At 38.3% G+C, this 24004-nt stretch overlaps 1 protein-coding gene across 2 annotated transcripts; it reads right to left on the bottom strand.

The window, feature by feature from the left end:
- Window positions 1-3217: 3217 nt before the first annotated feature.
- Window positions 3218-16344, bottom strand: LOC127424922 (PR domain zinc finger protein 1-like). Of its 2 annotated transcripts, XM_051670474.1 has the most exons (7): window positions 16187-16344; window positions 14868-15185; window positions 10573-10692; window positions 9043-9292; window positions 5426-6327; window positions 5205-5333; window positions 3218-4818 (listed from the first exon to the last, which is right to left on the bottom strand). In XM_051670474.1, exons 2-7 carry the CDS (start codon window positions 15036-15038, stop codon window positions 4288-4290), a joined length of 2103 nt encoding a protein of 700 aa, XP_051526434.1. In that variant the 5' UTR covers window positions 15039-15185; window positions 16187-16344; the 3' UTR covers window positions 3218-4287. The 2 variants fall into 2 exon arrangements, with proteins under 2 accessions (XP_051526434.1, XP_051526436.1); XM_051670476.1 differs by lacking the exons at window positions 10573-10692; window positions 14868-15185; window positions 16187-16344 and adding an exon at window positions 9420-9540.
- Window positions 16345-24004: the final 7660 nt, after the last annotated feature.

Raw genomic sequence — 24004 nt, 5'->3', positions numbered from 1 at the left:
CAGCTGCCAGAGTGCTGACCAGAACCAAGAAATATGATCATGTTAGCCCCATTTTATTGTCGTTACACTGGCTACCCGTTAAATTTCGTATTCATTTTAAAATTCTGTTAACTACATACAAAGCTTTGAATGGTCTAGCTCTGCAGTACTTCTACCACGTTATATTCCATCATGTTCATTACGATCACAAAATTCTGGCTTGTTAATAGTTCCTAGAATATCAAAATCCACAAAAGGAGGTAGATCCTTTTCATATTTGACTCCTAAACTATGGAATAGTCTCCCTAACACTGTTTGGGACACAGACACACTCACTCAGTTTAAGTCTAGACTAAAGACTCATCTATTTAGCCAGGCATACACCTAATTTATCCATCAACTCACAATTAGGCTGCTTTAGTAAGGTCTGCAGGAACAAGAAACGTCTATCATGATCTATAACTTTGCATAAAATTGAATGACTGCTACGCTAATATTATTCTATTTGTTTCCATGGATTTATACACCAAGGTTACCAGAGCCGGCCAGATCCAGCTCCAGCTCCGTTCCTGCTTGGTGTCAGACACCACTGTTATGTGTCTCTGAGTGATGATGACTAAATGCAGCCGGTGCTAGCCAGACATCACGATGGACTTCACAGGATGAACTGATGCCAGCTCCAACTGTAAGACATCGGATAATTCATATGCCACTGCCTGAACCTTGGACTTTGGTTGGACCCCACCGAACCTCACCAAAATGACCTGCCGGTTGAATTGCGATGCACCTCATTGATCTCTGCTTGCATCTTTTTTGTATATTGATGGACTACACTCTTGAAATGGAATATATAGACTATCATTTAATTGCCAGCAATTCATCAGCCAACTAACAAAGGACAATGCATCTATGTGAACTTCTGTGTTAATCCAGGATGGACTTCAAAGACATTAGTCATTAATCTTACAGTTCATAAAAAACGTTTTTTTTAAACACTGGACCTTAACACTTACTTAGTTTACTCATTTTAAACCATGACCTGCACTGCACATAAATAACTAATATTGGCACTATATTCATGCTGGTTAGTCAGAGGGGAACTGGCCCCCAGAGTGAGCCTGGTTTCTCTCAAGGTTATTTTTCTCCATTAACCAACATCTTATGGAGTTTTGTGTTCCTTGCCACAGTCGTCTTCAGCTTGCTCACTGGGGTTCTAAATACAATTATTATTTAATTATTTAATTTTTATACACAATTTACAATCATATTTAATCAAACTACACAATGATTACTCTAAGACTTTATAGGTATTACAGTTCAATTTTTTGTTAATGCATGATTTTCTATAAAGCTGCTTTGAAAAAAATTGTGTTGTGAAAAGCACTATACAAATAAAAATGACTAGACTTGACTTGACACGACACACATACGACACACTCTGCATGTCATTTACAGCAAGTCAAGTTCCACTCTTTCTTTTTCTGTAGTATGTTTTCACATGCGTCTCTGTTTTCTTTCTCCTTTCTGCCATAAAAGGGCCTCTTGCAACTTCTCCTAAGATTTATTCAAAGTGGTGGTTTGACATGCTGTCAGTGACAGATGTCTTCACCTCGTACTCTCTCACACACACACACACACACACACACACACACACACACACACACACACACACACACACACACCCCCACCCCCCGCTGAGGTGTGTTTGTTCTGGTCTGAGGTGTGTGTGGTGTGTGGGGCTCCCCCTTCATGTGTGTGTTTAAGAGGAGAAGAGGGGAGGATGTGACAAAAGGAAACAGTGTTGTACTGAAGAAAGGACAGAGAAAAGACATGAGACATTTCTTACTGTAACTGCCCTGTCTTTAGTTACTGACATTTGTGTGTTGAACAAGTAACGGTAGCCAACTGGTACGTTCTGTGCAGTGTTTGTAAACCTTACTTCCCTTGCCTCAAGAGGCGTGCTAGAGGCTGTAGACTTTAGCCTCCTTGTTAGCACGCCCGCCTCCCATGCCGGAGATACCAGTTTGAATCCCGCTTGGAGCGATTCAAGCTGGACTGGTTACAATCTCACCACAGTTTTACCTGTGCACAGCTTGGAGCCTAAAAGATAGTGCTCGGTAATAGTACAGGTTAGACAAACCATTGCAAAGAAACTTGGAATGACCTGACTGAACGTGGCATAAACTCCCAAGATGTTTTTTACTTGATGAATTGATTCTTTGCTAGTGCCTTTTCATTACATAATTGCCAGCTCTTCTGAACACATTTGTACTATTGTGTTTTTCAAAAAGTATTTGAATATTTCATATCTAATGTTGAAGTCTATTTAATAGAGTCATCTTTTTGATGTCATCAAAATGTACACAAAACACAAAGAGATATTAGGCAGAATTTTATGTTGTAGGCTTTTTTCCAGTATAGTGAATGGTCATTTAAACAACTCCTTTTGTGTTCCATGGAAGAAAGTAAATTATATGGGTTTGCAGCAACTCAAGTTTGGTAACTCTACCAAAATAATGATAGTTGGGCAAACTATCACTTTAAATATGATATAATAATTGTAATGACTCTTTTGAAAGCTGAGAGGAGTTAAATTGAAACCGAACTGTTTTTTTTTCTTCTTTTTTTTTCTTTCTTTTTTTACTGTAAACCGTGCTACAAAATAACATTAGGTAAAGGTTAAAGGGGTGGTTTATGATTTTTTTTATTTTTTATGTCAAAATGAAAAACAGCATTGCATGTGATGGTGGGCTTTTTTTTTCAGTCCTAGCTGATGAGCCAAAATTTCAGTTCCTCTACTTTCTAGAAATACGACCACAGAGACCAAATTTTGTGTGGGACTTGAAGGCTGTTGAACGAGTGTAGGGGTGTGAAAACTTTATTATATTGACATAGTAAGTTCATCAACACCACAACATGACAGAAAGAGCAGAGAGCTTAGAGAAGTAATGTTTAATGTGCTACATTATAAAAGTTTGTCAAAAATAGTTTCTCACATATAAAGTATCAACATTCAGATGGAGTCAAAAATAAAGTAGAAAAAAAAACAAAACAAAAGAACTATACAAAAAAGTAATGGAACAGTCTCATTTATAATCCCTTTTGTAGCTAAGAATCAAATATCCTGCACTTGGATCTAGTTCCAGCTTTTTCCAGTGCTGACATCAAATAAATTAAACAAGTGTAAAAAATCAATCTAACAATTTCATTGTTTTAGTATGAGGTACAGTTGTGTCTGCAGTAAAAAAAAAAAAAAAAAAAAAAAAAGGAAAAAAAAAAGAAAAGAAGAACTATTGCAATCTTCATCTGAGATGATTGGCAAATTCAATTCCAGCTACACTGATTTGGAAATTTTCATAGTGCTAAAAATACTTGTTTGGATTAAAGAGACAACAGTAAGCAATGGTAGACACAACCAAGTAACAAACAATAAAATAAAACTAATAAAACAAAGAATCTTTCTCTCAATTTAAATATTAAATAAAAAGTCATGCATGTCTTCTTTTCAGTGTCAAAGGAGTTTAAAATCTATTTGCTGACAAGAAAACAGAAAGTTTTGAAAAGCAACTCAGAAATGACAGTGAATAAATCCTAGAAAATATTAAAAAAGTTACTGACACTACTGTCAATATAGCTTTTTATATTTTCAAAAGGGCTCTTGTCTAAAGTCATTTAAATCCAGGAACAATCATTCAAACATACACAATTTGTACACATACACACTGAAATCACACTTGGAATGGACAGTATATATCCAATCCATTTGGGACTGTCACATAGTGTCCATAGAGGGATTGACAAATTATTCCTGAGAATCCCAACATTTAAAATAAATCCCAACAGTAAGCCATACATAAAAAAAGAGAAGTACACAAATAAGTATTAAAAAACATTTGATACAGTGCTCTTTAAAAAAAAAAAAAAAAAAAACTTTTGACAGTAATAAGTTAAGACAAATTCAAACAAACAGACTCTCATCAGAATAAAAACCAAACAAATATGAGGACATTATAAATCACATCTTCATCCTAAAGCAGGTCAGAGAGTGGAAGTGCAATCACTTGACACATTCTTCAAGTCTTTGGAAACACTATTTGTTTGATGCATCTATTATTAGCTTGGTTTACTCTTCCTCTCTCTGATTTATCCCTGTGTACCAGGGAGGTGTCAACTAGGGAATGCCATGTGCTTAAATACATTTTTTTTTGGTGTCAACTAGGGAATGCCATGTGCTTAAATAAAATTTTTTTGTGGTTTCTGGAAGACCTGAAAAAGCTATAATGTCATCCTTTCAACTTTCTCCCTCATCTACTCCTCCTCTGTCTTTATAGAGGGCCGATGGTTGAAGTGTACCACACTGGCTCTTTCCTGGTGATGTCCGATGGCAGTCACCCTTTGTGGTACTGCAGCAAAAGCCTTGAGGAATCCAAGGTCCTCTTTCCCCTCGCCACTCTCCAAACTTCTCACCAACCATTCTTCCAGGGTGGCATCCACTTGAGACTCTCCGGCACTCTCAGGCAGAGCCTCAGCCTCGTGACTGGCATCAAAGCACTCTATAAGCTCCACCGCTCGTCTCAGTTCTGGGATTTCTGGACGGGCATTCGGAAAGCAGCCTGAACGCTGATGGAGATGCAGAGAGAAGCGATGGATGAAACACCTGTTGCAGGCCTGGCAACAGTGGGGCCGGTCGTGAGAGCTGTGCAGCCGACGATGGAGTTTGAGGTGTATGTACTGGGTAAATTTCACACCACACAGCTTGCACTGATAGGGCTTCTCCCCGGAGTGCAGACGTAGGTGGGTTTTGAGGTTGCTAGTGCTGCTGAAGCGTTTGTGGCACACCTGTGGATATTAAAAGAGAAAAACTATCCTGTAATTCAAAGGCAAACTACAGCACTGCCGCCTTACATAATTGCCTCACTGTCACTTTGGTATGTATACAAGGAGCCAGACGTGTTATTTCATTAATGCGCTGCTTTCTTTTCAGTGGCCAAGATAAATGAAAAGCACAGGCTGAATTCACAGCCACACCCTCTCTAGTTCCTGTTCAACAAAGCATTTTCCCTTCAAGGAAACAGGAGTGACAAGGTGAAGGTTCTATTAGAGATAAGCAATGTTGTGGGTGAGCGTCATCGTGTGTTAACCTTGTATAACTGTCATGCAATGTCCTTTATCTTCTATCTATCTATTGTTTTACAGATTACAGCATGCACATGTTCTCATCTTACCTGGCACTCATGTGGCTTCTCTCCTGTGTGGACAAGGTGATGTTTCTGTAGGTGGGCTAGCTGGGTAAAGTTCTTTTTGCAAAGATTACATTGAAATGGCCTCTCTCCACTGTGGACCCTCAAGTGCACCTTAAACATAAATTTATACAATTTAGTTATTCTAAAATCACACCAAGTCTTTCAAAACATGAATGTAAGGTAGTCAAGAACACTCTACTCACTTTGAGGTTGGAGAGTTGACCGAATGTTTTGAGACAGACATTGCATTCATACTTGATTTTGCCATTCTGCTTCTTGAGTGGGTACGGGAGAGATTTGTACCCAGGGACTGGCGGAGAGGACGAGGATGACGGTGACATGCTCTTGGGTGTAGCCATGCTGAGATTGATGGCCTCTTCACATTCAGAGAAGGTCTTCTGAAAGGTTTGCTGGGGCGTATGCTTTGGCTGAGGGGAGAGTTCAGGGGTTGCATGAGCTCCATGGGGTGAAGCATTCGGGATTCTTTCCTTCAGACCTCCGTGAAGTGGGGTAGGATAAGGCAATGTAACAGGTAACAAACCAGGTTGGGGTATAGAGGTGTAGGGCAAGCCATCACTACTCAGGAAGCCATTGTACCGGAGACCTCCTTTTGAGGGCAACATGGAGGGAAAGGGAGGGGAATATGAAGGCAACAATAAGCGCTGATAATGGGGGTTGTATGGTGATAAAATAGGATATGGAGCTTGTAGCGGTCTTGGTGAGGGCAATAGAGGGTACGAGATCAAGCCTTCTCGATTACCGTAGAGGCCATGTAGGTGGAGAGGAAGGTCTTGAGGTGGGGAAAGGGTGGGATATGGATGAGTGCTCATGTTCATCTCTCTTTGATTGGAATGTGGAGAATGCATAGGCTCTGGTGGTGCAGCTTTATGGATCTTCTTGCTAAAATCCACAACCTGTTCGTCTGGTGTGTCAGGCGGCGTGTCCCTCTCGATAACCTCTACGTCAATCTTTTCGTCCACTTCGACTTCATCTTCCTCTCCCTCACTTTGAAGTTTGTGTGGGGTTGGGGGCTGTTTAGGGTAGTAGGTATACTGAGGTAGGGGCTGCTTCTGATAGTCGTATCCTGCGTTATCAGGTATGTGCTCTGGTTAACAGATAAAACAGAGAGAGAAAGAGAGAAAACGTCAGTGTGAGGTGAAGTGTGTATCAAAGTCAGTAGAGGTGAGAAACCAAGACTGAACCAAGTGTGATACTAGCTATACTGTATGTGATGGCTTTTGTCTTGTTTGGAGCTCTGCTGCTACATCAATCATTCAACACATACAGTATCCACATCTTCATGCTTCACAGTCAATTTGCAGAGTAGCCTTAAGGGTAGGGTACAATTCATTTTTCAGCGCTCAGCCTTTAAAAGTTTTTTCTTTTGACCATAAGCCCATACGGGCGTGTTAGATGCATACGCACAACTTCTTTGTAATACTCTGGCAATGTCATGCTGCACCCGGACAGTCCATGCATACTGCGCTGGTGACAAAATTTTAAAAAACCATGTGTGCAGTACTCAGAAAACTGAAGTATACTTTGGCCTTTAGGGGTCAATGTCTTACCCATTAAATGTGCCTGTATGCCTGTCATACACCTACTCATAACCTTCCTCCTCAGATGCTCACTTATGGTAAATGGTAGCTTTTTCAGTTTAAAGCTGACAGGCAGAAGATATCAGACTGGTTTCTGTTTGACACAGAAATAGTACTGTTTTCACACAGCAATTAGATTACAACTATGTGGGTGTTCGCAGTGTGGGTGTGTGTAGGTTCGGGAGGTGGGGGTTATATGTATATATCGGAAGAAAGGAGCCTCGTGTGACAGCTATACTTCTCACTCAGAAACTGCTCTGACTCACCATAACAGCAGACATCCTCAACCATGGGAAAAATCCTATGGCATCACTTCAGCACTAACTGTTACTGACTGTTATACAGGGAATTGAGATAAGGTCAGATTATTACTGTCCTTTCGCTCTAGAGATTGTAAAAAGAAAGCCACAACAGCAAGCTTCTTTCAGTAAACTTCGTGGTGACTCAGATGCAACCTGCAAAATCATGGAGAGTGGTACATTGATCTTCTGTGTCACACAGCAGTAGGAAGATTTCACAAACATATTATTACCCTGTGGTTAAAACTTTGTTCCTCAAGCCTAATGTGAACCAATCTGGTGCAACATTTACAGGCAGTGTGTAGTTAGACATTTCCTAACTACCACGAGGAAAGTGAAAATGGATATTTGAAACTTTAAAGAGCAAAAAACTCAACTCATTCTAAACTCTAAACTAAATTCTAAAATCAGATTTAAAAAGCAACAGAGATTTAAATCATGGATCCACTTTCAAAGTTTAGTGTAATGCAGAGCATTTTAAGTGTGTTCTAATACGTACACTTATACAAAAGTACACTAAAATGGTTAAGAGTTGTTGGATGTTTCATGGTTTGTAAAACTGAATATACAGATTTCTTTTAACCTCACACAGGAAGTAAAACTTATTAAAGCAGTCTGAATGACATGAATAAAAAAGAAGTCTCTAAGAAAGGGTGAAGTGCTTCATGATGCCAGGTTTCCTAAAGAGGGATATTCAATAATTATGTGTAATTGTTCAGTGAAAGTGTCGCTGGATACCGTAGTGTGTGTGTGTCTGTGTGTGTCAACATGACTCAGGTAATGGCCTTTAACAATAGCAGACAGAAACGCACGCACAAAATGCACGCACACATACACAGACATAAATGGCGAGAAGTGAATAAGACAGAAATAGCACAGTGTCGGTGTGAAATTGAATCAATGTGAAAAAGGCATTATCACAAAATACCTCCACAGACAGCAATATCCAGACAGTCCACCATTTGTCATATACATGCACAAATGTATATACATGCATTACGGTCACTTTCATTGGTTTTCACCTCTAGAGTCTCAAATGACATTTTAGGACAGAAACGTATACACTTATATACCAATATATATATATATATATATATATATATATATATATATATATATATATATATATATATATATATATGCAGGATATGCAATATCTTATCTAAAATTAATAAGCACTTTAGAAATGTGAGAGTTAATCTGACGAATGTAAAGGGAGTCTGAGCAACAATGATATAAACTGGTTTCAGCAGAATTTCCATCAGATTTAATTATTAGGACCAGATTTAATTAATTGTTGTATTTAGTAACTTTATAATATTTTTTGGCAGTGAATAAAAGCCTGAAACTACAATATCTGATAACGTTTTATATATTGCTAAAATAAACATCCTTATTCCTATTTCAGTTAAACGTTCTTTCACCGTTTTGAAATAATGATATGCCATATGCCATAAACATACAATGGAACTAAGGGTGTCCATTTTATCATCACTGATCTTTGTAGATAAAGGCATTAAAAACATCTTCCTTCAGCAGGAATCAGCTGATTGAGAGTCAGAAAGATAAGAATAGATACCGAGCACAGTACAAACCAAGACTCATCCTGTCTCTCTCAGTCTTGAGTTACTTCATACAGGAGGGGCACAATACAATGGTAGTTGAGGTGACTTATACCATTGTCCCAAGAAAGAAAGACAAAGATAGAGATGGGGAAAGAGGTATAAAGAGAAACATAAAAAAGGAAGAAGACTCGAAATGGAGAGACATGAGAGAAGGTATAAGAAGGAAAGCAGAGGAAAATAAAGACCAATGGTCCACAACCTCTCCATCCAAGCATTATCAAATATCCCACTATCTACAGAAACCCAACTTCTCCATTCAACTTTTCCCTCCCCAATGCCAAATAATGTTGTGACTCACTTGGCTTCTCTCTGCCTGGTTGCTCAGGCTGACCACACAGTCTTCGGGAGAACTCCCCACTGTACCACACCAGCAGCTCCTGCTTGGGCTCCACGGGCCGGATGGTGTAGAAGAAGATCTCCTGGCCATTTTGACAGGCCACCATGTTCTGTTCGGCCAGTGAGCGCGTGGGGTTGACATACCGCATCCAGTTACTGCGCTGCACGTCGTAGCCATCAATGAAGTGGTGTAGCTGCCCACCACTGTAGATCTAGATGGAGAAAAGAGAAATCATGTTAACTGATGCAGACCTACATTATAAGACACTATAGTTTTTTTTACATCCAATTTAGTGACATTCAAATAAGCAGTTTCCGAAAGTTTATATTATTCTTCACCTCTGCCATGAACAAAATGCTCTTCAAACAGCTGTCTATATCAACTCCTCTGTTTCCTCTAACCTGTGAAAGTGTTTGTGTGTGTGTGTGTTCGGCTTGTCCCACAGAGTAACTCTCTGTGTCAATGATGTCAGCTCTCTTTTATGGCAGCCACCGTCAAACTATTTACACATGCTGCAAGTCACAAGCACAGTCTCCACCCATTTCTCCACCCTCTCTCTCTCTCTCTCTCTCTCATTTGAATGTAGGGGAATTCACTGCTTTGACGTGCCAGGGCATGCATAGCTTTACTCAGACATTTCTTTTACCAGTTACACACCCTTGAAGACTATAAACACAAACACACTTTCACCCTCACGGACACCCCCTTCCACGTACATCAATCTGCCTTTAAGTCATGTGATGTGGTGCATCATTTTATGGCTTTTGCTGCTACCATCAGGAAGTCAGTATGGATTTACAGGAAAAGGAGAGAGGAAAGGACAACTAAGATTAGGAAAACCCACAGCGACACACATCAACGCACGTACCTACAGCACGCGCAGACACACTCACTCAAACGCACTCGTGTGTGCGCTTGCATAGGACGCCCACACCAACACATATAAACACACACATAGACATATGAAGTGACCTTGGCAGGGAGATAAAGACACTTCAAAGTTCATTTAGATGCATGCTAATATGAAAATAGGAATCTAAAGACTGGACTTTCATGCAGTATACAGCAACAAAAAAATTGTGTGTTTGTGTGTGTGTGTCTGCCACTATACTGTAACACCGACTTCTCTAAAAACCTGACCACAAAACCAAAGACTTGCGCTACCATTTGTGTTTTTGTCTAATGGTTTCACAATAGGTATACCCAATAGTAGAGAACAAAGCAGGAATCCAGAACAAACAGAATAAGATCTTTCAGGGCTTCTTCTGCATTTTCCAAGTAAGCCCTCGAGTCTAATAGGAATGGCTATCGTGTGAAAAAAAAAGGTAATCATGCTGAAGAAGAGAATTCATATTTGTATGTACAGTATTTGAACATGAATAAGCATGCTTCTGGATCCTTTTCACTAAAATTCTCTGGAAAGTCAGTCATGGCCGGTTTGGCAGCTTTTCTCTCACTAGAATTGGTCAGATCAACAATGAAGTCACTTACCCTCCAAAAGTATTTCCTGTTGGTCTGAGGGGGAACATTGTCTTTGGTGTAGTTGACGCCTTGTAGGGGCCCGAATCGTGTACCCTGAGGTATATACTCTTTGCTGAAGACACCAATTACCTGCAAGAGTAAATAGTGGCACTTGTGAAACAACTTGGGGGGGGGGGGGGGGGTGATTATAAATAAATGATTAATGATTTATCTTCTTTGAACAGGAAGTACATTTCATTGTGTTCGGCGAGGCATATCTCATATCTTTTGTCTAAAGACTTCAAAACAATTGAAAAAAGAGTTAAGGAAGGCATGAGATTAACAAGGGGGGATGATTCTATAATGATTCTGTCATAATTTACTCACCATCATATCGCTCCAAACCCTTATAACTTTCTTTTTTAAGTGAAACACAAAAGAAGATGTTAGGCAGAATGCTAGGGACTGACAGTTTCTGTCAGTATTTACTTTCAATGTATCAACCCGTCTAACATCTCCCCTACTGGTTTGAAACAGTTTTGTAAAAACATGAGGGCGAGTAAATTTTCATGAGGTTGACAGAATTTTCATTTTTGGGTGAACTGTCCCTTTCAGACCAAAAAAAGGACAAAAGAGGACAAAAAGGCACAGAAAGAGTGAAGGGATGGAGCAGGTGGTGTACTCTTGATGCTCAGTAGAAAAAATTACCAGAATTAAGGCTTGTATGTAGGTCACACTGTGGCGTGGGGGGTCACCTCTCACCCCCCCCCCCCCCCCCAACATGCGACTATCATGCATTTCCTTTCAACTCTCAACTGATAAGCGCCTATTTTCAGCAAATTCAAGACCAAAAGTTTACTAGCCATGTAAAAAACTTTATGATTGTTGATTTATGCCAAGAAATTACAAAAAGGAGGAAGCATAGAAATGGAGATGAGAGTTAGGGTGACAGTAGAATTGTGCGTCATTAGCGTTGCGTGACTAATTGGTTGGTTTTTAATGATTAACTGCTCAGATGGGGTTTAGTGAGTAAGCAGGGGTGGGGGGGCCGAGTGTCACTCTTTGACAAGACCAACGCCACCAACGCCACCCCAAGCACACGCTAAAGCACTCAAACCTCTATCCAACTATGACCTCCCCTCCCCAAGCTTTCCAAGGATCTTCAGTTCAGGAGCTTCAGTTCAAACGAAAGTTAATCAGTCAAGCTTAACCTATTTCCTTTGGCTTGTAATTGTATGTGTGCAGATTTGTGTCCTTCGCTGCCCTGTTACGGATCACTCCATCTGTCACGTGCCCCCCTCAGTTAGGCACACGTCTCAAGAAAATGGTTAGAGAACACTGTCTCTATGATGGGGCATGGGGGTTGCTTAGGGTTACTTAGCTATAGTTTAGGGACAAAATTGGCTCGACAAGTTTACTAAATCAGACAAAACTTTCCTTTGGGAGCACCTGGGGACATCCTCAGTTGGAAAAATTATTAATGAATAAAGTGAAATAAATCACTTATTTTTGAGCAAATTTAAGACCAAAAGCTTATTTGCCCCTTTACTCAAATTTACGCAGCTTGCAATAAAAGGATAAAAGAAAACAAAAACTAACTATTTCTTCACAATGCATTCTTAATCTACTATCAGTGCTACTGGTCTTAAAATGCTATCAGATAGTAGTGAAGTTGTCACTTTCTGTACTTCCACACACACTGTTTTGCAGTTTGCAGTAATTGCTCATTGAAAATGTATTAGAACAGTGATATGCACACTTTCACCGGTATAGAAACATTATAATGTGTCTGCATGCTTCACAGAAACTGGATAGCTAATGACTAGCAGACTAGTCACGAACGAAACTAGCTTTCCGACGTCCCTAAATTCCAATAAAAAGAGTTTGTTGGGTTCTTGGGGCCTTCCGGGAACTGACACACTCAAAGGATGTGGGTTTTCCTATCTAAAGCTAACGCCATGAACAACGTAAGAGCAATATTTTTCACAGAATCAGCAGGGTGGGAAGGAGACAAGAGGAATAGCTTGCTCAGAAATGGGAAGTGGGCAATGCCTCACTGTATTGTAAATTTCAGCTAGAGTGCAGATTAGGGGAGAGAGAGCTACTGTTGTTAGTTATTACAAGTTTTGATTTAATTTTTACTAATGTGTCAGCTTCTGAGAGAATCTTTAAACATGTCTCTGTGTATCGTGACAGGAAATTTGTTTTTGTATTCAAGGGCAAGGTTGTTTTTAGCTCCGTGCTTGAAAAAGAGGGCCATGTGTGGGAAAAGATGAGACTGAGAATGCGAACAAGATAAAAGGCATGTGAAAGAGAAAAGGAAGAGAAAGAAGCAATTAAGCTCAGACCAAACATTTTGTTCAGACTTCACGTAATTTTTATTGACCGAAAATTGAACTCTCTGTCTGGTCAATAAAAATAATGTGAAGTCTGAACTAATTGTTTGAAAAATGTTCTGGATTTTGGTCTCGGTACATTTTGTTTCACATGAGATATTAGAGTGTACGTGCATGTTTGTCTATATGTGTTTGTATGCGGAGCTCAGCATTTTTACTGATGACCACAATTTCACACCTTCAGCATGATAGAATATAAAAAAGAACAGAGGGCTTTGAAAAGTGCAACTAACTTTCACCTGCAAAGGAGGGAAATTGGATCATGCATAAGACAAAAAAGAATAGCAGAAAGCATGAAGAATGGGGACAGACACAAAAGAAAACACAGGAACATGCGTGTGAACAAGCAAGAGATAGAAATAGAGTGAGGAAGATGATAGAAAAACAAAGATTTTGAATAACTTATTGTTGTTGAAAGCGCTACAGTACTTTAAATGTATGCATTTGGCAGACATGTTTATCCAAAGTGACTTGCGGAGCATTCAAGGTAAACATTTTATCAGTTTATACCTTTGCTAGGATTCAAACCCATGTCCTTGCAGTTCCTTTCGCTATGCTCTACCAGTTGTGTCGTTTACTTAATCTAACAGTAATCTTTGCTAGTAAATTTGCTAAATAAGCTGCAGTTTAAGGTAGATAAGACCTTATATTCACACACGTGCACACTAGCTCTCTGCTGTGTGTGTAAATATACGCATGCTGAAATTGGACTGAGAGAGAGAGAGTTTATGTGATTAGGCTGTTTAGAGTCCATGTCACCTGATGGGCCTTTTAGCTCTCTGATCCCTGACCTGCCAATGACTGTCATCATCACACTGACCTACTAAACTACACCTGTGAAGGCCAAGCAAGTGCCCCCACTGAGTGTCACAGTTGTTGTGGTACTCTAATTTGTGTATTAAAGTGTATTGATACTTTAATTTTATTGAACCATCCCACTTCATGGACTTACATTTCCTTAAGTCTTGGTGGTGATAGCTTAAAGGTTAGGTATCTAGGCTGGTAAAACAAAGAGTGTTGGATCAAACCCAGATAGAGGGAAACCTGAAGTACCAAGACACTTAAGCTCATAACTTTACAAATATGTACTGTTAACACAATAATACAGTAATGGTGTCTGATAGGATTACTATGGTATGTACATGGTACTCCCAAGATACTACCATGGTACATACACTACCGGTCAAAAGTTTTGAAACACTTACTCTTTCTTTATTATATATATATTTATTTATTTTTTCCACATTTTAGAATAATAGTAAATTCATCAAAACTATGGAATAACATAAATGGAACTATGGGAATTATGTTGTGACTACACAAAATCCAAAATAAATCAAAATTGTGTTATATTTTAGCATCTTCAAAGTAGTCACCCTTTGCCTAGAATTTGCAGACATGTACTCTTGACATTTTCTCAACCAACTTCTTGAGGTATCACCCTGGGATGCTTTTTAAACAGTATTGAAGGAGTTCCCATCTATGTTTGGCACTTATTGGCTGCTTTTCTTTATTATTTGGTCCAAGTCATCAATTTCAAAAACTTTTTTTTTTTTTAATTAAAGTTAGTTTTATAATGAAATATATTAATATGGTGGCACAATTATATTTTTGTCTATAAAACTAATTTCAAACATTTAAGCATATGCCTTCAGATCAAAAGATTTTTAAGATCATGAGAAACATTTCAGTCAAGTGTTTCAAAATTTTTGACCGGTAGTGTATAAAAACAAATATGGTATTGCCATGGTACTTGATACTGTATTAATAATTGCTCCAGGAAAATAGCCGCTGTAGTGTTGCACAAGCTGGTAATGGTCAAATTTGTGTGTTAAATGATGACAAACCATTTAAACCATCTTTTGAAATATGGGAATTGGACATTTATTTAGAAAGGCTTAAAAAAGCAACAGACTAAGTGTACTGTACCTGGTTGTCTGCACTATACTGGAATGTGAGGTTCCGTGGGATGGAAGTCATGGCCTTGGGCAGACTGAAGTTAGGTTCGGACGCCTGGTCATGGACAATGTAGGTGCAGTTCAGTGCAAAATCGACCTCCCTCCACTCACTCATGTCCTCTATAGATGCCTCCAACTTCATCTTGTCTCAATCACTTTCTCTCCTCCTTTTCAATTGCTTCTTTTCTTGTTTCTTGGTGAGTTGTCTGGTATATTCTCCTTAGGTTTGTGTTGCTTTGGTTCTTTGTTGGAGATTTCCTCCTTTTTGCTTTATTTGTTAGTTTTAGATCTAAAAAAAAGACACACAAAATACATATTCAGGTTTGCAAATTTCCATTCAGGTCTCTAGTCTATTTTAAACCTTGAAGGACGGAACAAAGTTAGTCTCATACTGTGAGCCAACGCTGTGGCCAGGAGTGATGCAAACATCAACTGAGAGATGCAAGACTTCTTCAAGAGACTATTAACAAGCACTCTGTGTTACATATAATCACATAAAACAATTAGTGACTAGTATCTGACATAGAAAAAGTGTAGAGAGACAAGACAATTGCAGTAATATGATGTCAAATATCTATGACTTAATGCTCTTATTCTTTTAAGCTCGCAACTACTTTATGACACATTAAAGCATCATATTTTGTGTCCAAGTAAGGTACTATCAAAATCATTGCTTTATAAATGCAATTATACAAATATATAAATGCATCCAAATACATTTTAAGATTTTACATTCATACTTCAATAATAGACTCTTCAAAATAATTAGACCAAGCCTTTTAGTTGTAAACAATAAGTGAAAAAGTGTTATGAGGCTAGATATAGCTTGTGGCTGCAACCATAATATCACAAGTCTTCCAGCTGGAAGTATTTATAGAACCTGTTTAAAAAGTGTCACACAGGCAACTTTTTGCACACTAATTAACTTAATTAGTAGTGTAAAAAAATCCTTTCAAAATGTAAATATGAAATTTGACCAAATTTGAAGACAGTATAATTATATAGTGCATTTAAAAAAAAAAAAAAAGCTTCGAGAAAAAGTTTGAGTGAAATGTCATGGTTAGCCAATGGAAAGTTAATATATAGTACAGCCATTCACAAAAGCCTAACTTTATCCAATTACATCCCAAGCAACAAAGACAAAAGGCAGCCTCAATTATGCAGAGCAACACACATCTTCTCTCCAAACCTAAAGGTCATTACATGCTCTCTATCATATTAAAATAAATAAACAATAATAATAATGAATAAATAAATACTAGCTGCTTCTCATCAATGGTGTGAACTCACTTCACATTCATTCAGCTGTTGCATCCTAAGTATCTTTGGTTAGGTCATTGCTGTAATTCTCTTCCCCAGTCACTCTGTCATCTTAATTGATTTTTCTCCAGTATCCATAAAGTCCAAACAATCTTCCAACAGCAATTCCCTTATGATCTCTCAGACTCTCTTGCCTGTTTGCCACTGTTGTTTAAACTGTCCACGCTGAACTGTGTCAGACATTTGAGTTCCAAAGACCAACCAATCAGGATCTGACTTGAGTCATGTGACCATCAGGATTAGTTGAAGTTGATCCAATTGTGACACTGGAAGCGTTTCGACCACAGTAAGCCCCAAACGTACACATCAACACCTCCTGGAGACAAAAGGATATTACTTAGACAATCTGAATGGAGGTGAATGACTGAGTAAAGAAAAAAAAACAGATGGTTGGATCATTGCAAAACACACCAATGGACTTTTGCTTGGATGGACTCTTAATGAGCAATCTGGTCCCAACCCAATTATCCACCCCTCCCCTTCCCTCGAGACACACACACACGCATTACAAGCACCTCTGTGACCTAGATCTAGACCTGGCCTGGTGTCCTGGTGTGTGATACTCTGTTGTGACTAGTAGTGGAAGGGACGGAGACAGGAAACAAAGCAGATCAAACTGGAGAGCTTCTCAGACACCTGTCTGAAGGGTTTCATCTAGAGGCAGGGGTGGACTGGCCATAGGGACAACCGGGAACTCTTCCCAGTCCGCCCATATATAGAGGTCTGCAACCTGACCTGTGCCCGATGGGACCCCGAGAACCCGAGGGATTTTGGGCTGGGTTCGGGTCAGTTTTTCAAGTAGGACTTCAGGTTTGGGTCGGGTTTGTAATAAATGAAAAAAAAATAAACAGGCTTACCGAACTTGTTTCGCGCTCTCACTCACAGACACGCGTGAACAGAAGAGTTACTGGCCGTTCACACCGAATGTGTTTTTGTGCACATCTGTTCTGTTTTCCCATTGTTTAAACATGCTGGACGAATGTCTTTGACATTCGCACCGCATCTCGCTTTTTCTTCAGCATCTCGCGCAGGAACAGCATATTTAAACACCATGTCAAGTTAAAAAGAACTTCAAATTCAAAAACACATGTTGAGACACCTGCGCTCTGTTTCATTCTTTGCGCTGCGTCTAGATTGTTTTTAGCGCAGATGTCACAAAGATTCAACATTCTAAACAAGTTCAGGCTACACAGAGGGGACTGTTGCATTGTTTCATATAATTCCAGACTGTTCTACACCAGGGTGAAGTTTCAACAAATAAACTGTAAGGCAATGCTTTTTTTCCCATCTGCTCTAGTGTACTAAGGGGCTGCTGTGCCTTGTTAAAACTGTATATGTTTACTGTTTCAATACTGATAAGAATGTTGCCTATATGCTTACATAAAATGTAGCCTATTGCAACAGTACTTACTAGGAGAAGAAATTAGATAGTAAGCAATTTCGGGTTTGGGTTGGGTTGGGTTCGGGCTTAAAATCTGACGGTATTGTTCGGGCCGGGTAGGGTCCCAATGCACATGGTCTCGGGTACGGGTCGGGTTTCATTTTAAGGCCCGTGCAGACCTCTAGTTTCATCACCCTGTCTCGATGTCACATGCACCAGTTCTGACATGGAGCATTCAGCCTAGTCTAAACACATCAGTCGTGACCTGGAATATTCAATCCATTCAAACTTACCAGCTCTTACATGGAACATTCAGGACTCACAATAACAATCAGTTAACTACTGTCTCAAAGAAAAGGGAAATTGAACAGCATGGAAAGAGATGTTTATTGATGTCTGCTGCAGTCCATGGATTAGGGTTATGATACGATATTTATCATTTGAAACATAACTGCATAAAAATATATGATACTACTTTAAACTGTGTGGGAACAATAAATAATAAATAACAAACAGAAAAACAGGGGAAGTGTGGGATACACTGTAAAAAAAATGTTTTAAAAAGCCTTAAAATTTTAATCATATTGGTGCCAAAGTCACACTTTTTTGGCCACTTTGAATGTAATTATTGATGAAGGAAATTGAGTACAAATGACAGAAATTATTGCAAATTAAATGGATTGAAATAAAAGTTTTTTTGTTTGTTTTTTATCATCAAATAATGATGAAAATATTTTCACAGTGAACAAATAATTGCATTCTGTTTGACTGAAGCATTGTCAAATGCGGTATGCAACAACACTTCATCAGAAGAGTTCTTGGCAGTTTTGAGGTGGGTGTGGGGATGTTAATAGTCAAATGCTATAAACAGATAAATCAGAATGAAGTGAAATAATAGCTTCATGTCAGGAACACTTGAAGAAATGTTCTTCCTCCTGTTTTACCTCTTTTATGAAACTTGGATCGATGGAACTTTTGATACTGAACCGTTGCCAATAAAATCTAAAGTCACTTATGAATGATTCTCATGAAACCTGTCAAGAAAATGCTTGTCATCATCAAATATATAAATACATACATATAAATATACAGTATATATATGAAATTACATTTTGCATAAAGAAAATGAAGCCTACATTTAGGACTGTAAATATTTGTTGCATTTTTTTTTCATGATACTTACACCCCCACACCCCCATACTCATTAGCTTGGATGTTTTACTTCTATTCCCATTTTTTAATAATTTTTATTATCATAAATTTTTTATAATGAATTACAGTGATACAGTGAGGATGCAGATGTAATTTTTTTTTAATAAATTCAATAGGACAATTTTAAAAATAATATAATTTTTTCACATTGAGGTAATGAGAATTTTCATTTAAAACTGCAGTCATTAGCATATTTAAAATTGCCACATATGTTCTTTCTTTAAGCAAATCTATATGTGCAATCTCGTACAGTCCAACTCTGTGATTTTTGAAATATTCAAAATGACATGTTAACATTTTACATTAAAAACAATAATAAACAGTATTAAATTGTCCATCTACCATGTTCATTAACATCAACTATGTTTAAATGTCATAACTCAGTGTGTCCCTCTAATTCATCCTTATCTTCACCCATTAAGTGAAACGGTCAGTAAATTGGCTGCCATATGGCACTTGTGGCTATTCGTGAGACGCATGTGGCCGCATGGCCTAAGTGTGCCTCTCTTTTCACTGGGCTAATTTCTCTAATTTGCAGACAGTCTGGGCTGAGGCTCAGCCTGGCGCGGCGTGAGCAGAGCTGATCAACCATGGCGTCGCTCTGTTTGCACTTTTTACAGGGGAGGGTTGACCCCACCGGGGGAGTGGGATCGGGTGGTGTTGGTGGTTGGGGGGTGGAAGGTGAGGGAGGGTGGTGGGGGGATGGAGGATAAGGATGGAGGGAAAGAGACAGTGTGACAAGCTAGTCAGCGAGTGTATAATTACAGTGTAAAATGACATACTTTAAAAGAGAATGCAAAGCGCACTGCTATGAGTGGCAGTTTATCTCTGTACAAAGAGATCAAAGTCATGGATATGAGAGGCCTCATGTATTTCAGATTCATGAAAAATATAGTAACGAAAAGTAGCACATACACAACAACACCTTGTACGTGCTACTGGAGGTGTTATATGCAGCACTAGGTAACAACACAGATTCTTTAACTTTTGCAGTGGTGAAGCACAATACTATTTATAGTGTGTAAAGTAAGCTAGTGTAGAACAAAAAACAAAACAAAAAACTACAGAATAGAAAATGATTGGGCTTGCAAAGAGTAGAACCTCTTTTTTCAGGTTCATGTAGAGTTTATATTGTTTTAAAGCTTTGTTTTGATATACAAGGTGTTGCCCCACTCAAAAGTGGTGAACTGCTACTGACCCACAAATACAGTAAAGTATGTCTGATTTTGATAAAAACTCCCTCTGAGCTCAGTAACATTAACACCCTCAAATCCCGGACTGGGTTCTTCAAAGTGAACTGAAGGTCAACAACTGTGTTGTTGAGTCACAGTTGTTGCAATTTTCAAGAAACACAAATTTCTCCACCTCGACAATAATGTAAACAATCGTGCGAAGAGCCTTTCAGAATCACCCCAGGCTAATTAACACTGCCCCAACAAGCTATAATGTTGTGAAACACTGCCTCAACATACACCAACAAGGGTAAAAGGGATAGTTCACCTAAAAATGAAAATCATGTCTTTATTACCCCCCTTCATGTAGTTCCAAACCCTTATGACTTGCTTTCTTCCGTGCAACACAAATGGACATGTTAGACAACATGTTAGCCTCAGTCACCATTTACTTTTATTGAATAGGAAACTATGCAATGAAAGTGAATAGTGACTGAGGCTAACATTCTCTCTAACCTCCTTTTGAGTTTCACAAAAGAAAGAAAGTCATATGGATTTGGAACTACTTGTGTGTGTGTAAATGATGACAACATTTATAATATTTGGTGAGCTGTCCCTTTAAAACACTGATCCAACAAAACTCAACAACCATGTTTGTTGGGGGCAGTGTGAATAATTAGCCTCCATGAGCGATACTGGCATCTTTTGAATGTTTTTGTCATTTGTGTGTGTAGTAATCATGCAATGTGCTTATAATGTGGTCAAAGGATCCCTCCCGAATGATAATCAGTGCATGATACCCAAAAAGCCCCTTGAGTCACAGAAAGACCCCTTAAATTCCAAGAGCTTGAATCAGGTAGCTTTAGGCAGACCCATATGTAGTCTGTGCCCAGAGAACTCCACAGAAAGCCCTGCAGATTTCTGAAGAAACGGAATGCCCAACACTTGTCAAAGTCTACATATGCATATTGGTAGCACTTTACAATAAGGTTGTATTAATTAACATACATTTCACTACATTACTTCACTTGAACTAATAATAATAATGGACAATAGTTTTTCAGCATGTATTAATCTTATACATTACACAAAATGTAAAAGTTGTATATAGTACGTTAGTACATACATACAGTAATACTACTGTAATAATCAACTTACATGAATGAACAATGAACAATTGTATTTTATATATGAACATTAACTAAGATTAATATTGTTCATTGTTAGTTCATGATTCCTAGTCCATGATGCATTTGCTAATGTTAAAGGAATAATCTGGGTTCAATACAAGTTAAGCTCAATCGACAGCATTTGTAGCATAAAATTGATTACCACAAAATTTATTTTTGACTTGCCCCTTCATTTCTTCATTCCCTTCACAAAAAAATAAATAAATAAATAAATAAAAAAAATAAAAATAATAATAATAATAATAATAATAATAATAATAATAATAATAATAATAATATATTATTAATAATAATATACAGCAATTATCGTGGTCCAAGCACCGTAGGGCCTTTAAGCCCATGTTCTGGACTATATTAGGCATTTCTCAAACATTATGCAAAAAGGACAATGCACCAATTGCATACAAAATGTCAACTCAATCGGAAAAGCGGTAATGTTGTTACATCCATTTTAAAAGCTATTTAAGTAGCAGTGGCTAAGTCAGCTACTTATATTTTGCATGCCGTCGACATGTAAAATTCAAATATTTTTTTATAATTATTCACAAATAGACTCCAGAGAATCTTGTGGCACTTGTTTCATTGGGATTGAGCGAAAAACCAAGACTAGTTCGTAAAAGTAGGTTTTTAACGTAATCTCAAATATTTAACGAACGGTTTGATGGACACCATTGGCTCTTGAGGCAAAGTTGTTCAGAATGAGAAGACCTATTTCCTGTGTTTTCGTGTATCGTAGCTAACGTGAATCGAAAGTTCAAACTTTTTTTAATAATTAATGATATTGACACTCCATAGAATCTTTTAGCATTGGCTTGGTCCCAATCGGACGAATGGACTAGGACTAGTTCGCAAAAGTAGGTTTTGCAAAAAAAACAAGATAGCAGACAATTTTCATTGGCAGAAATGAAATCGGAGACATATATTATGTTCGTCTTGAGCCACAGATTCCAGTGATATAACACACTTGAGTCTGTGACAAACGGTTAAAAAGTTATGTCCATTTTTCGAAAAGTTTGTTTTTTTGTGCACTATAGCGCCACTGTCTGGCCGATCAGGGCGAGACTTTGTGCCTGGGTAGCGACAGTGAGTACTACCTTCTTACCAAGTTTCATGTCTCTACGTCTTATGGTTTGGGCTCCACGATCAGTTTTAAGGCAGAATAATAATAATAATAATAAAAAAACATCTGTGCAAAAACAATAGGGTTTCTAGCACTTCATGCTTGAACCCCTAAAAATCTGGGTTACAATGAGGCACTTACAATGGAACTGAATGGGGCCAATCCATAAATGCTAAAATACGCACTGTTTCAAAAGTATAGCCACAAGACATGAACAATATGTGTTAGCATGATTTTAGTGTGATAAAATCGCTTACTAACCTTTTCTGTGTAAAGTTACATTTATGCATTTATGCATTTGGCAGACACTTTTATCCAAAGCGACTTACAGTGCACTTATTTCAGGGACAATCCCCCTGGAGCAACCTGGAGTTAAGTGCCTTGCTCAAGGACACAATGGTGATGGCTGTGGGGAGTTATAGCCAATTTACAACTTCGTTGTCATGACGATGTAATGTCAACAAACCCTAAAAAAGACTGTAAAAACTACGATTTAAACAACTTCACGGTTCAAATAATACATGAGTTTTAACAAAAGAATTAATGTAAGTGCTTTTATAAAATGATTAGCTTCACATTTCTGCCTTTAAACACTCCAAAAATGGGCTCCATTCACTTCCATTGTAAGTGCCTCACTGTAACCTCGGTTTTTGCTTTTTTTTTAAAGAAAAGGACAGACAAGTCTAAATTTATTTTTGTGGTAATCAACATTATGCCACAAATGCTGTCATTTGAGCTTAACTTGTATTGAACCCTGAATATTCCTTTAACAAATAGAACCTCATTATAAAGTGTTACCTGCAATTTGTTTATTAAATATTTTGATTAATTTGGTTACATTTAGCAACTAATAAGATTTAGTACTCTCAGCTCCATTTGACCCAAATTGTAACCACTATGGCGCTTTCAAAACATTGCTCTGTTTGTTTGAGCATCCCAACCAGGGGTGCGTTTCCCAAAACCATCGTTAGCCAAATATGGTCACAAGTTCCATAGTTACCAACATAGTTCAACGATTTTGTGTTTCCCAAAACCATAGTTCCAACGAACATTTGCAAACATTATCGCAAAGCCCACTGGTTGGAACTTTACCTGTGGTTAGAAGCATAGTTTGTTATTAGTTTGCTGTGTTGACATAATTTTACATTGCAGAGATTTCTATATCTTCATTCCTTTCATTCTGTCAATACTCAGATGAAAAACTATTTATTCTGGGATTTTCCAGAAAGCGGCGTTCTGAAACGTCACGTAAACATGAGTGCAGCCATTTAAGAGATTAAAGAGAAAGCGCTTTATCACACGGTTTCTGTTGGAGAGCATATCTTGTATTATGTTATCGCAAAAGTGGCATTAATATGTTTTTATGCGCATGTGCATATGCTCAAATGCATCAAGGGAACACCAAAGTTTGATGTAAAGGGAAACCCCACTATTGTAAGTGTACTGTCACACTACAAAGTGCAAGCCGCTTTCATGTCTTCAGTATTAAATGTATTAAACGGCTTTCTGGTGTACGTGTAAAAAAGCTATTATAATTTAATTTAGAAGTTATTACTCCTCCCCCGAGTAACGTCATTAATGACAGCTCAACCAACCTGGTTTGAACGATGGATGTATGACATAGTTACTACGGCTTCGGTGAAAAGCAGAATGGGGGTGGGGGGTGACTAGCTAGTTAATTTCTACAACGATGCATCGTACTATGGTGGTTAA

This window comes from Myxocyprinus asiaticus, chromosome 34, assembly GCF_019703515.2.
Source record: "Myxocyprinus asiaticus isolate MX2 ecotype Aquarium Trade chromosome 34, UBuf_Myxa_2, whole genome shotgun sequence".
Classification (NCBI taxonomy): Eukaryota; Metazoa; Chordata; class Actinopteri; order Cypriniformes; family Catostomidae; genus Myxocyprinus; species Myxocyprinus asiaticus.
This window is presented reverse-complemented; position numbering and strand designations above follow the sequence as displayed.

Bases quoted from the DNA above. Each gene is read 5' to 3' on its own strand.
- LOC127424922 (XM_051670474.1), bottom strand. From the start codon at position 15,038: ATGAAGTTGGAGGCATCTATAGAGGACATGAGTGAGTGGAGGGAGGTC. The intron at 5,334-5,425 runs GTGAGTAGAGTG...TTTATGTTTAAG, and splicing joins GTCAACTCTCCAACCTCAAA to GTGCACTTGAGGGTCCACAG. The intron at 4,819-5,204 runs GTAAGATGAGAA...TAATATCCACAG, and splicing joins AGAAGCCACATGAGTGCCAG to GTGTGCCACAAACGCTTCAG.